Genomic DNA, 12,655 nt, shown 5'->3' on the forward strand with positions numbered 1-12,655 from the left:
AACAGTGTTGTTAAAAAAAAGATGCGCGCTAATTTCAATGCGCCATTTTGTTGGGGAGATAGAAAGGTAAAGTAATAAATTAATTACCGGCGCGACTTGTGATTTGTTGAATGTGTTCAATTGTTTAATTTGGATTTTTTAAGAGTAACTGAGTGAGTAATTGGTATGAATCGGCGTGATACGTCGTCGGGCGCACCTGATGCGTTTGGGGCGCGCGCGGCGCTCGGGCTCCAGGCTGCGCTGGCGCGGCGTGACGTAGCCCTTGCCCTCCACCGCGATGGGGATGATGAACTCGCGCGCTGACTTCTTGATGGGCTCGCCCGCCGACGGCGAACCCGCCTCGCTCGCCGACTCCACCGACGTCAGGCGTCTGCGACGGGAGCGGGTTGGAGGCATATGACCGTGTCGTCCACGATGAGCGATCGAATTTATAATATTGGATATGATACGGACTGATTGGAGGGAGGTTTGGAGCGTCGAGGGATACCTGAGCGGCGTTTGAGTGACGCGCGACCCTGCGGGCGAGATGGGCGAGATGGGCGAGGTCAGCGAGGCGGGCGGCGAGGCGACGGGCGTGGCGGGCGACGTGGGCGTGCCGGCGGAGGGCGGCGTGGCCGACGACGGCTCCTCGCCCGGCATCGTAATCGGGATGATGCGCTCCACGGATACGCCCCTGGAACGTTATTAGATGTTTAATAGGAATTAAAAAGAAGAGTTGCTCGTGAATTAGTGGAAGATAACGAGGAATCGGAGAAAAGGAAAATAACTGTTTACCTGTTGCGATGGTCCTCGACGCGATGCAGCGCCTCGGTGCGGAACACGCGCGGCGCGGGGGGCGGGGCGGCGGGAGGGGGCCCGGCCGGGGCCAGCAGGCCCGCCACCCCGGCCGACGACGAGCGCCCGTAGGGTACCGGCGGCTTGCCTGCATCCCATGCATTTATGATTTTTTTCATATTAGATATATTAACATGTTGAAAACACTATTGACGTAAACGCTAATCAATTTTTCGTAAATTTTAAAATATAAAATGTAAAATTTGTTAATCGATAAAGTAATAAAGTTAAAATCAGTGACCTGTGCGAATGGCAGAGGAGATAATGTCCCTGGCGGCGCGACGGCGACTGTCCTCCCCGGCGCGTTCCTCCGCCAACTTCGCCATCGAATTCTGGAGGCTCCTGAAGAGGACGCAGACTAAGTTGTCAGATCAATGTCGTACAATCGCTATCATATTTAGAGACCCTCACCTCACAATCGATCCATCGACTCGACATTTAGTCGACAGATAGAATCATCGAGCACACATTGCACAGAAATGTGTCCTAGGATAACCAAATACAATAAAACGTATACAAAGCAAGGAGCGTACCGGCGCGCGTCCTGCAGCAGCGCGGCGGCGTCCAGCGCGCCCGGCGCCGGCTCGCTGTCGGCCTTCTGCACGCCGCGCGCCGCCTGCGCGGGGGGGGGGGGGTCAGTGCTGCGGCACTCTGCGCGCGCGCGCGGCGGGCCGTACTCACCGGCGACGGCTGGATGCCTATCTGTTGCAGCCTCACGGCGCCGTTGTCGGCCGACTTGCTCGACAGCTCGCGGTCCTCGCTTTGAGCTTTCGGCTTCGCGATCTTCGACACGACTGTCCGGAGATATATTTAGTTTACGTTTTGTGTGTAATCGATTGCATCACGTAAAGATTGTAACAAAAAAAAATGTCCGAAAATGTTAACCGACTCGAGTCGTGGAGAAAAAACCGAACCTGGTTTGGTAATATTCCGCTTAATTTCCGGAGCAGCCGTGAGAGAGGCTCGTCTCTCGAATTGCTCCTTGAAGCTTCCAACGTGACCTCCTGTAAACAAAATTTTATTTTGTAGTTAATAATAATTGATTCATAAACACCATTTTTATCAGTATTAGTAATGTCTACAGTCTGTTAATGCCTCACTACTGGGCCTCCTGTTAGGGAAAAGATTTGGATCTTATCCACCCCGCTGCACAGTAGTTGATAAAAACACATTGTCAGAAATGTTGATTTATTATGTATTAATATATATGTCACCTTAAAGAAAGATACATTATATTATTCAAATTTTAAATCGACTAACGCGTTAACCTTAAGTTAAAATCGAAATATGTCAACGAATGCGTACACACGTTGATGACTTATGACCAACAAATACAAGATAATAGATTAGTTACCTGGTATAGAAAGCTTCTTAGGTTTAGCAGGCGCAGGCACAGGCGTCGGCTGAGTGAGCGACGGTGACGACAGTTTGTCCATCGTCGCCGATACAGAACTCGATTTGGTCGTATCCTTATTAAAATGATTTTAATAAATTAATTAAATATGTTACGAAATATACTGACATTGTTGCTTACTCTTCTCATTAAAATCTAAATTCCAGGCAGAAGTTTTAATACTGCTTTTTAGAGCCACGAGATTTTACCAATAAATATAATTGGGGAAACTTTGGTTAGATTTTCTGACTTATTTTTTTTATGGTTTAATAATTATTTTTGGAGATACTACCTAACAGAAACATAGCAATACTCTATCAATCTTTTGTTTCGATCGATAAATGTGTTTTAATATGTATATACTGTTTATCTTCTCACCTTGGGCTCCTCCAATTTTTCCGAATTTTCGTCACATTTCGGCGGCGATACTTTCTTCTTAATAACGACTTTAGTTTTATCTTTGGGGCCTTCCTCTTTCACCGTGTTCTCTATAACTTCGTTTTGTTCTAACGTTGGCGCGGGTGGCGCTGCTGGGGCGGGAGATATCGTCATTGTTGCTGATGATTTCAATGAAGGTTGTGTAAACTGTTTCTGAAATATATAGTTAACAACTGTAATATTGCCTCGTTGTTTATAGCAGAGTAGAGGTAAGAGGCAACTGATACGATTGTCAATTTTTTTTTAATTAATCGCAACCGTGAGTACCCTTTCATCACGTAAACGCCTCAACCACCTCTATGGTGGCGTAGAACCAACTCACTCAATAGCTGCAAATGTCCTAAATGTTTGACAATTGTTTTTTCTCCTTTTAACGAGAGGGTTTTTTTTTTATAACATTACTTCAACGTTCGTGTAATCCACAAGATACCCGACTATGTTTTCCTTTACCTTTTCATATTTGTTCATTTATTATACTACATACGCAACGTGACACTAACGCATACATACAAATTTAATTTTTCCATACTTATTATTTTTGATTGCTGTGCGTGTGTCTGAGTGTATATGTGTTGAAATACAGTGTTTATATGACTTTTATTCAATACGAAAATTATAATCTGCGTTGCTCCACCCACGATGACTAAATATTGAAGGCAATTTTTGTCTTACCGAATCCTCAGACGGTCGTTCCGGCGGCGGAGAATCGAACTTAGCATCCTCCTCCGGTAGAGCGGGAGACAGCGGAGCCATACTTGCACAACTGGATGAGAAAATACTAAAAGTTTGTAAACTATATCATTCGCTTATAGAACACCGATTCAAATAAGAATATACTTCACTCGGTTGCAATAGGGATAAACGTCACCATCGGTTATGATACCATGTAGCGTCATGAAAGTTGATTTTCACAAAAATATTCATTATAATTACGTATATTACGACTTTCCATGAATGATGGCGCACGTACCTGGCGCGCGGCGCGTCCAGCCGGCGCCGGCCGTCGGCGGGCGCCACCAGCGTGCGCGTCGGCGACGGCTTGATGGCGTCCTCGCCGCCCTCTGCGCCGCAACAACACGCGTATGGTTAACTGGCGTCCGTGGGGGCTGGGTCGCACTCGCGAGACGTTCGGTCGAGTGGATTTTTGATCGTGATTTGATACGTGATTTATTTTAGATATTTATGATTGTAATTTTTTTTTTATAAGATTAGAATAGAATGGCAGGAGCGATTCGACACGACAGGAAAGAGTTCAGGCGTTGGATCGACGGCTTTACGTGCTTTTCGAGGCACGGGATTATATACGCTTCCAACTTCCAAACTCCGGGCCGCTACTGAGAATATTTGACTAAAATACCCAGTAACTTTTTATTGGCCCGACCTGGGGTTTGAACCCAGAGCCTCGGGATCTGTGGCCTTATTTCTAGCCCCTAAACCAACAAAGGCAGAAAGATTATTATTATATAATAAGAATAATAAGTAGAAATAGAGGTAAAACTTCGAATATACAATCGTTCGAAATAATTCCTGCAATTAAACATATATACATTCAAAGACCTACATAGACAAAACAGAGTTAGGTAATTATTTTCTAACACTCTTTGCTCGAAATCAGTAATTTTGATTATACTATGACAAGGTACACTCACTGACACTCCCATAGTACGCGCACTATAACAGTAGACTTATTACATTATAATGGAAAAGAGATAAATTCGTTACCGGCTACGAGTTCCAGGATTCTCTTCTCGGCGGAAGTACTCGGCTCGACGGCCATCGACGTGGAGCTGGTGAGGTCCGTGCAGCTCTCCTCCGGGCCGAGGTCCGCCTGCAACGAGCCGGCGGTCAGTACGAGCGGCTGGCGCCTTACGGGTGCGCGAGCGGCGGGCGGCACCTCGGGCGGCACGACGACGGACGAGCTGGACGGCGCGGCGGGCGCCAGCGACAGCAGCAGGTCCAGGCGCACGGGCGTCTCGGCCGCCAGCGCCTCCGACATCTCGAGGCAGGACGTCTCGCAGCCCGTGTTCACCCAGCTGTGCCGGCGGGCGGATGTTTATTAATATTAATATATTGATAGTTACGTATTAAGACAAACTAAGCAAGCAAGGCAATTTTTACGTCTTCTGGGATTATATTTTAAAATAGTCTACAAATACCCCATTCGAAGACAACGAGTTCCATCATAATTATTTTCGTTTCATTAATTACGAAATTCGAACGCTTTCTGTCACTATTCCCGGTAAATTTACGAGAATCGTATTTACCATACTCGGGAATTTCCCAAATTTAAAAAGACTCATTACATATAATATATAGAATACAAATAGCAAGATTACAAAGTCATACTCACGGATGGTCACAGATATAGACGATGTCCGCCCGCTTTAGTGGATCCACAGTCAACATGTCCCGTATCAGGGGCGACGCCGCTGCATTCGAACAAACATGACTTATTAAACCTATATATATCGTTTTAGTAAGTAACTTTTTTTTATCGTACAGGTTGGCGGACGAGCATATGGGCCACCTGATGGTAAGTGAACACCAACGCCCATAGACATTGGCTTTGTAAGAAATGTTAACGATCGCTTACAACGCCAATGCGTCACCAACCTTGGGAACTAAGATGTTATGTCCCTTATACCTGTAATTACACTGGCTCATTCATCCTTCAAACCGGAACACAACAATAACAAGTACTGCTGTTTTGCAGAAGAATATCTGATGAGTGGGTGGTACCTACTCAGACTGGCTTGCACAAAGCCGTAACACCAGTAAAAATAAAGTTTTGTATTACTTGCAAGTAATACATAACATTATTTTAAAATAAATTATTATTTATAGCCATTTTGAGGTCACGTAATATGATATTGTGTAAATGATATCATGAAGGTAACACTTATATAATAAGATACAAATAAGAAAAACAGACATACTCGATGGGTTTTTTGGTTCATAATAATCGCCATTGCTGATCTGTCTGACCAGACGCTTGAAGTTCGAACCATCAAACGGCATCGCTCCATAGACTAGAGTGTAGAGTAATACCCCTAATGACCAACAATCCACCTGGAAATTGACAAATTTTATTCATAAATTATATTAAAATATTTTATTCATAATAAATTTCACATAGATTAACATATGTTTTTTTAAGGATGGCAACAAGGTATTAGACTTGCTGGCGATAAATGATCAGTTTTCGTCCCTAGATATTATTGCAAGAAATATTACCCAGGGAGGGGTTACCCCTATTAGTGTCATTGTGTGATATTATGTTTGTAATTTTAGTGGCTCACTCATCCTTTTTATAAATGTCTCACAAAACACATAACTCCACTACCGATCAATCATCAAGCCAATTAACAAAATATATAAACCTCAGGTCCTATGTACGGTGTTCCTTTAACTATTTCTGGAGAAGCGTATAACGGTGATCCACAAAATGTCGACAGTAGAGATGATTCTTTGAAAACGTTCGAAAGACCGAAATCAGCAATCTGGAAATTAAACATTTAATTTATTTAGACGAAACAAATGTTAAAGACATAAATCACAATCACACCCACCTTAGCGCTCCCAGTGTCATCGAGTAAAACATTTTCTAATTTTAAATCTCTATGGCATATTTTATGTATATGGCAATAATAAACAGCGGTTGCAATCTGCCGGAATAACCTGCAATTTTATTGTTATTAAACAAAAGAAACTAATTATAACTTATATTCGTTATAGTGTCGTCCGACCTTCTGGCTTCGTCTTCTTCTAATACTTTTTTCTGGCTAAGGTAGTCATAGAGTTCACCGCCTGAACAGTACTCCATTACAAGAATCATCTTCTCGCTGTTCTCGAATACTGAAATATGTTTTATTATCTGTTAGATCAGGCTGATTTATTTCACGGTAGCATGCGAAAGCGATCCCGTGGCGCTCATAATTTTAATATATATATTATAATTATGAGTAATCGTCGTATTAAGTGTGTGATAATTATATCTTTTTGTGTCAAAGTTAAAATTAGCGCCTCGTGCGCCCACGTCGAAAAACGAGGTAATGTAATGGCCTAATATTGTCCAACGACAGGACAAAGACCTAAGAGTGAGCTAAATGTTAATGTAACCCAAAATAAAAGTCACTTTTCGATTTGCTGCAGATGTTGTACTCCTAAACGATACCCACGGTAGCCAGTGGAGACTAACCAACTGCCCAGATGGATTCTCATTCCCTCACTATTATATATTTATGATCTATATAAAATAAGTAACAAATAAACCGTAATTATGTATATACCTTCATAAATATGTACGATATTAGGATGTCTGACGGAGGACATAATCTGAACCTCTCTTCTGATACGAATGAGATCGGCCTCAGTTTCAATTTTACATTTTTTTATCGTCTTGATAGCCACTTCCTGCCCAGTCTTCTTATTGATGCCGAGCTGAACCTTCCCGTATGTGCCTTGACCTAGTTTTCTGACTATATCGAATCTGAAATAAAAACAAACATTGAATAAAGTGTTTTATAAATTATTTAAGTGTTTTCTTATACGTTTTACTGGGTATGGCTTTGTGCAAGCTCGTCTCGGTAGGTACCACCCACTCATCAGATATTTTACCGCAAAACAGCAGTACTTGATATTGTTGTTTTCCGGATTGATGGGTGAGTAAGCCAGTGTAATAATAGGCACAAGGGACATAAAATCATAGTTCTCAAGGGTGGTGGCGCATTGGTGATGTAAGCGATGGTTGACATTTCTTACAATGCCAATGTCTAAGAGTGTTGGTGACCACTTACCATCAAGTGGTCCATATGCTCGTCCATCATTAAATTATTTTTTTTGAGTAATAATTTTTATTTCTACGTAAAAATAAATCAAATATTTAAAAAAAATATATAAAACATACGGTCATCGACACTAAATGTTTGTTGAAAATTTCAGCTCAATATGATTGGTGGGTACTGGTCTAAAATTCAGTTGCGATATTTGACCAACACATACAAACAGGTAAAGTTAAATGAAATCTTATTACAAGTTTAAATAACGTTCATTTTGTATACAGGAAAATACTTCAAAATTTTTCCTTATGATAAAATCTGTTCGAGGAAAACTAAAAACGTTTATCTCAATTGTCTGAATGTTAAACAAACAAAATAGTAAATATATTTCATATAACGTTTAAAACCTCTTCACAATGTAAATAACACCTGATAACTTCTACATAAGACAATATTTATTTAAAACAAACAAGAGCATTTAAACGTATTCTACATCCAATAAAAAGCCTTGTTTATATTAACGAATATAATAGTCGTAAGGTGTGAAGTGAAGCAAAATATTGTAACATTCCTGCTAAATTTACATAACTATACGATATAGTTATGCAGTTTCCGCATGCAACAATCCAGCGAATGAAGTTGTATCATCAGTTGATTGTATAAATATTATTAACAATATAATGATCAGTGCTCGGAGGTGAAGGAAAACATCGTGAGGAAACTTGAATGTTTCCTCACGATGTAGCAGAGTAGTGGAATTACCTCTGAAACCTTCTCAAGAGGACATGTAGGCCCAGCAGTGGGACATTTGCAGGCTGTAGTTACATGTATTTCTTCAGACTATAACATTGAGGAAATACATATATAACTAATAACAATTTACATTCGAATCGTCCTAGCCTATAAAACTGAAGTGAAATACGATCAGACGTTCGATACATATAATATTATGTATTATATTTACTGGTGGTAGGGCTTTGTGCAAGCTCGTCTGGGTAGGTACCACCCACTCATCAGATATTTTACCGCAAAACAGCAGTACTTGGTATTGTTCTGTTCCGGTTTGAAGGGTGAGTGAGCCAGTGTAATAACAGGCACAAGGGCCATAACATCTTAGTTTCCAAGGTTGGTGGCGCATTGGCTATGTAAGCGGTGGTTCACATTTCTTACAATGCCAATGTCTAAGGGCGTTGGTGACCACTTACCATCAGGTGGTCCATATGCTCGTCCACCTGCCTATTCTATTTAAAAAACAACATATTGTAAAGAGTAGTGGTCTGGTTGTATCAGTGAGTATAAAAAAATTAATATCCAAATCGTATGACGAATGATGTATAACCGAGATGGAGCGAAACGTAGTAATTATGCCCTCAAATAACTAGACACTTTTTCAAATAAATATTTTAATAACATTATAATATATATAAAGAGGAAAAAATGCTGTTCGACTTGTATTATTATTAGCGTTATAATAACCTAAACCAAAAACGAAATGTTTAAGTACCCCTGTATCGATAAAACTACGGCAGCAAAATGTAACCGTATAACCGTACCGTAACCAGCAAGAAATAAACTCCTTGACGATTGTCTGTCACGATTTGATATGTAAGATTAGCTATGCCTACCTGTTTATACCTACTGGTGGTAGGGCTTTGTGCAAGCTCGTCTGGGTAGGTACCACCCACTCATCAGATATTCTACCGCAAAACAGCAATACTTGATATTGTTGTGTTCCGGTTTGAAGGGTGAGTGAGTCAGTGTAATTACAGGCACAAGGGACATAAAATCTTAGTTCCCAAGGTTGGTGGCGCATTGGCTATAAGCGATGGTTGACATTTCTTACAATGCCAATGTCTAAGGGCGTTTGGTGACCACTTACCATCAGGTGGCCCATATGCTCGTCCACCTTCCTATTCTATAAAAAAAAAAAAACTAAAGTTAGTACTAATAGGAATTTATATAAAATGTTAAAGTTTGTTTAATTGGTGCCAGTATGTGGTAAGCTTGTAAAAAGTAGCCTCAGTAATTTGAAATTTATTATGGTATCTCCACACAACGGGCTGTACGGGACGGCGAAGGGACGTGAGCAGTTATGTACTAGTTAATACAGAAGACGTCACACAGCGTCGTCGGGCTCGACGGGTTAAGTCCGTCTGTGTGACTTCTTGTTGTCTGAACAAAGCTTAAGTTTTTAGACATGTTTTGTTTATCAAAAGGAAACGACCTTAATGCTCAAAGAAAACCTCAAAGAAATTATCTAGATCCAAAAAACAAATCATATAACGTCATTCGTTCGAAATGTAGAACTTATAGGATTTAAGTGAAATTATAATCATAGTATATTTTTATGTATGTATTAGTTACTATGTTGTGACTTTATACAGTGTCTCAAAGAACCGAGTGAACATAACAAGTGCGTGGCTAAATAATCTGCACTCAGTTCGCAGTATTAGAAGCCATAAAACAAACAATTGAATTAATTCTAATGCACTTTCCCGGAATATAAATAAAACGAATAATAAACGTAGTGCAACGTCACTCTCCGTGCATTATTAATATTGCTATTTGATTCTCCAACTAAACGGTGAACTTGTTACACGGCATACACGGCAATATACGGCAATAACTCTGAAGACCTGACTGGGGCGTATAAATATGGTAGATATTATTTGGTCTAACCAACAATTTACACTGGTAAATATTTTTTTTTATTTTTATTTTTTATTTATTTATTAGGGAAACATACAGCATATCGTATATTACAACTTAATATAATAATCATATTTTAACACTTATGCCAGTTAAGTTTCCACTACTGTTTTAACAGGGAAGTGGACTAATTTTGATGTTACATAAACGAACTTATCGAATATATCCGAACTTTTACTCGTCTTTTATTAAAATATTTACATTTTAGCTTTGTCTACATTTTTAACCGACTTCAATTAAAGGTTGTGTTTTTTAAATTGAAATTGGCTTTATATACTTCAGTTTTGTAGTACCTATAAAACGTTTCTAATAAATAATCCAAGTGAGTTATTTATCACTATGCAGCACACCTTCTGTTACTTTAAAATCGGTTTCTAGAAATTTAGAAAAGAATAGTTTGACCAGTCGAATGTTGGTAGAATTTAATTATTTTATATCGTTTTATCTGTTATATATCGCGATGAAAATATACACATAAAAATGAAATGGTTGGAAGTCCTAAATGACGTCATTGAAACCTTACCACCTACAATTTATCGGAGAAGCCAAGCGTAGGTGCAATCAATCGAAACTTTAAAACGCGGTCAGTAGCTCACCGCGACACCGAACGTTTGTAATAATAGTCAAATTATTCAACGATTTCTCAGCTATTTAACATTGTATGCGAAATAGATTTACTAAATTATAAAATTACAACTAAAAAAAAAGAATTGCGTTGAGAACCGTTCTTGTTATAGAAGTAAAACTTTTTAAAAATATTGCTCTCTTTCTTTCTACGTCATTTCTGAGATGACCTGAGATACTTTTAAGCTCAATGAAAACCACATATTTTTATACCTTTGTTTGAGCCGAAGCCGGTGGTCGTGGAGGCGGACGTCCCCCGTGTTTTCGATCCCGTCCATTATATTTGCGGTACGCTTGCTCTCGCCCACCACCATTTTGCCTGTAAAGATAAAACACGTGTCACTTTTGGTAATAACGTCCCGAACTAAAATTTAAATACTACAATGTCCCAATATTTTCTTAGATTTATTTCTACAGGAGCACGAATAAAAAACTAGTAATATGTAACAACTTGACTATAATCATATTTTTAATTCATATTACCTGCAACACAATTACACTTTATTTTATAAGGTCAGCACAACGATAGCGTGATTTAAGGAATAACGGTATCTATATATACGTTACATAATCTACATACATATATATATATATATATTATATTATATAAATAAATATACAGCTTAATAAAATAATATTGTGGCATTATTTGTTGTGACTGGCTCTCGTCGTTCACGAAAAAAGTGATGTTTCTTATAATTTGTTTTAAAATTTAATTAGTTACTACATTTTGTTTCTGTTTTTGTTTTTTATTTGAATGTTTCGTTTTTTTTTAATTGTATATTTTGATACCTCTTTTTGGAATTCGTGTGTTCTCCTGTAGTCGGTTGTGCATAGTTAGTTAATGTAAAGCGTATTTTGAATGTGTGTTATGTACAACTGTTGGAGATCCAAATAAATAAATTTAAAATATAAATTGTTTGTAAGTCTATCTAGTTGTTATATTCGATTTTATGTAGACACTTTAAAAAAATTATAATTGTATGGTTCTTATATCAGAAAGTTGTTACGTTTGAATATTCCGTTCGCGTGTATCGCAACTCTCTAACGAGCCAACTCGTAATGTAATAATAATTAATTGAAATTTAATTACATAATATTATTATATTATTTGACAATTAATTTTTCTAGTAAAACAACGTATATAATGATAAAACTTAGATAGACATATATCAGTTTTATGTATTTAACATTATTATATTAAAAGCTACATAACACATTACAAACTAGCGATGGCCCGGATCGTTTTATGATCGTTTCTTGTTTATTCCGTACATATTCGCCTAAAATGCCCGAAATTCTGACAAATACATTTCCATTGGAAACTGACTATATGCTTGTCAGACAAGTTTACAATGGTGTTATTGTATCAACTTTCGTTGCAAAAATATTTTTATTTTTTTTTTTAAATAGGGAATCTACTTTTCCTCTATGATTTTTTATATATTATTTTATTTTTATTTTATTTATTTTAAGGACCACTAGTAGCTACTACATGTTTTAATGACAAATGTAAAACAATTTAGTGAAAATAGCTAACATGTGAAGCTTTTTAAAGTAGCCACAACAATTACAATATTTGTTTTAAAAATACATTAACACATAATTATAGCAACATGAGTAGAAAGATTAAAAAAAAAAAAGTCCAAATTGGTACAAATTAAAGATCATAAAAAAATAAACATGCACTTAATAAAATTAAAATTAATAACACAAATAGTTTGAAATTGATATAGGTACAAATTAAAATTAAATAATTCATTAAATTCATGCAAAGTTTACGTTACAAAAAAAATTACTAAAAATATACTAATTAATACAAAATAAAATTAAGATAACATTATTTATTATTTATTTATTTATTTATTATTTATTTGCA

The 12,655-nt window shown here is 38.1% G+C and overlaps 2 protein-coding genes across 9 annotated transcripts in view; one reads left to right on the forward strand and one right to left on the reverse strand.

The window, feature by feature from the left end:
• LOC126768424 (uncharacterized) overlaps window positions 1–12,655 on the reverse strand; it is a 38,477-nt gene that overhangs the window by 9,252 nt on the left and 16,570 nt on the right. For 4 of the 7 annotated variants that reach the window (XM_050486454.1, XM_050486456.1, XM_050486455.1 and 1 more), the window contains exons 2-20: window positions 10,990–11,095; window positions 6,955–7,154; window positions 6,412–6,520; window positions 6,235–6,343; window positions 6,046–6,165; window positions 5,602–5,734; window positions 5,016–5,094; window positions 4,388–4,698; window positions 3,636–3,726; window positions 3,338–3,428; window positions 2,606–2,818; window positions 2,189–2,303; window positions 1,749–1,838; window positions 1,516–1,628; window positions 1,368–1,450; window positions 1,076–1,176; window positions 775–922; window positions 488–673; window positions 197–370 (exon numbers count right to left, since the gene is read on the reverse strand). In XM_050486454.1, the coding sequence (XP_050342411.1) occupies window positions 197–370; window positions 488–673; window positions 775–922; window positions 1,076–1,176; window positions 1,368–1,450; window positions 1,516–1,628; window positions 1,749–1,838; window positions 2,189–2,303; window positions 2,606–2,818; window positions 3,338–3,428; window positions 3,636–3,726; window positions 4,388–4,698; window positions 5,016–5,094; window positions 5,602–5,734; window positions 6,046–6,165; window positions 6,235–6,343; window positions 6,412–6,520; window positions 6,955–7,154; window positions 10,990–11,090 (2,567 nt within the window). In that variant the 5' untranslated portion in view covers window positions 11,091–11,095. The remainder of the gene's footprint in view (window positions 1–196; window positions 371–487; window positions 674–774; window positions 923–1,075; window positions 1,177–1,367; window positions 1,451–1,515; window positions 1,629–1,748; window positions 1,839–2,188; window positions 2,304–2,605; window positions 2,819–3,337; window positions 3,429–3,635; window positions 3,727–4,387; window positions 4,699–5,015; window positions 5,095–5,601; window positions 5,735–6,045; window positions 6,166–6,234; window positions 6,344–6,411; window positions 6,521–6,954; window positions 7,155–10,989; window positions 11,096–12,655) is intronic. The other 3 variants (XM_050486460.1, XM_050486458.1, XM_050486457.1) reach the window with 1 other exon arrangement.
• LOC126768426 (uncharacterized) overlaps window positions 10,010–12,655 on the forward strand; it is a 43,513-nt gene continuing 40,867 nt past the window's right edge. For both annotated transcript variants that reach the window (XM_050486461.1, XM_050486463.1), the window contains exon 1: window positions 10,010–10,137. The gene's annotated coding sequence lies outside the window, so the exon portion shown is untranslated. The remainder of the gene's footprint in view (window positions 10,138–12,655) is intronic.

Source organism: Nymphalis io, chromosome 5 (genome assembly GCF_905147045.1).
Source record: "Nymphalis io chromosome 5, ilAglIoxx1.1, whole genome shotgun sequence".
In the NCBI taxonomy this organism is placed as follows: domain Eukaryota; kingdom Metazoa; phylum Arthropoda; class Insecta; order Lepidoptera; family Nymphalidae; genus Nymphalis; species Nymphalis io.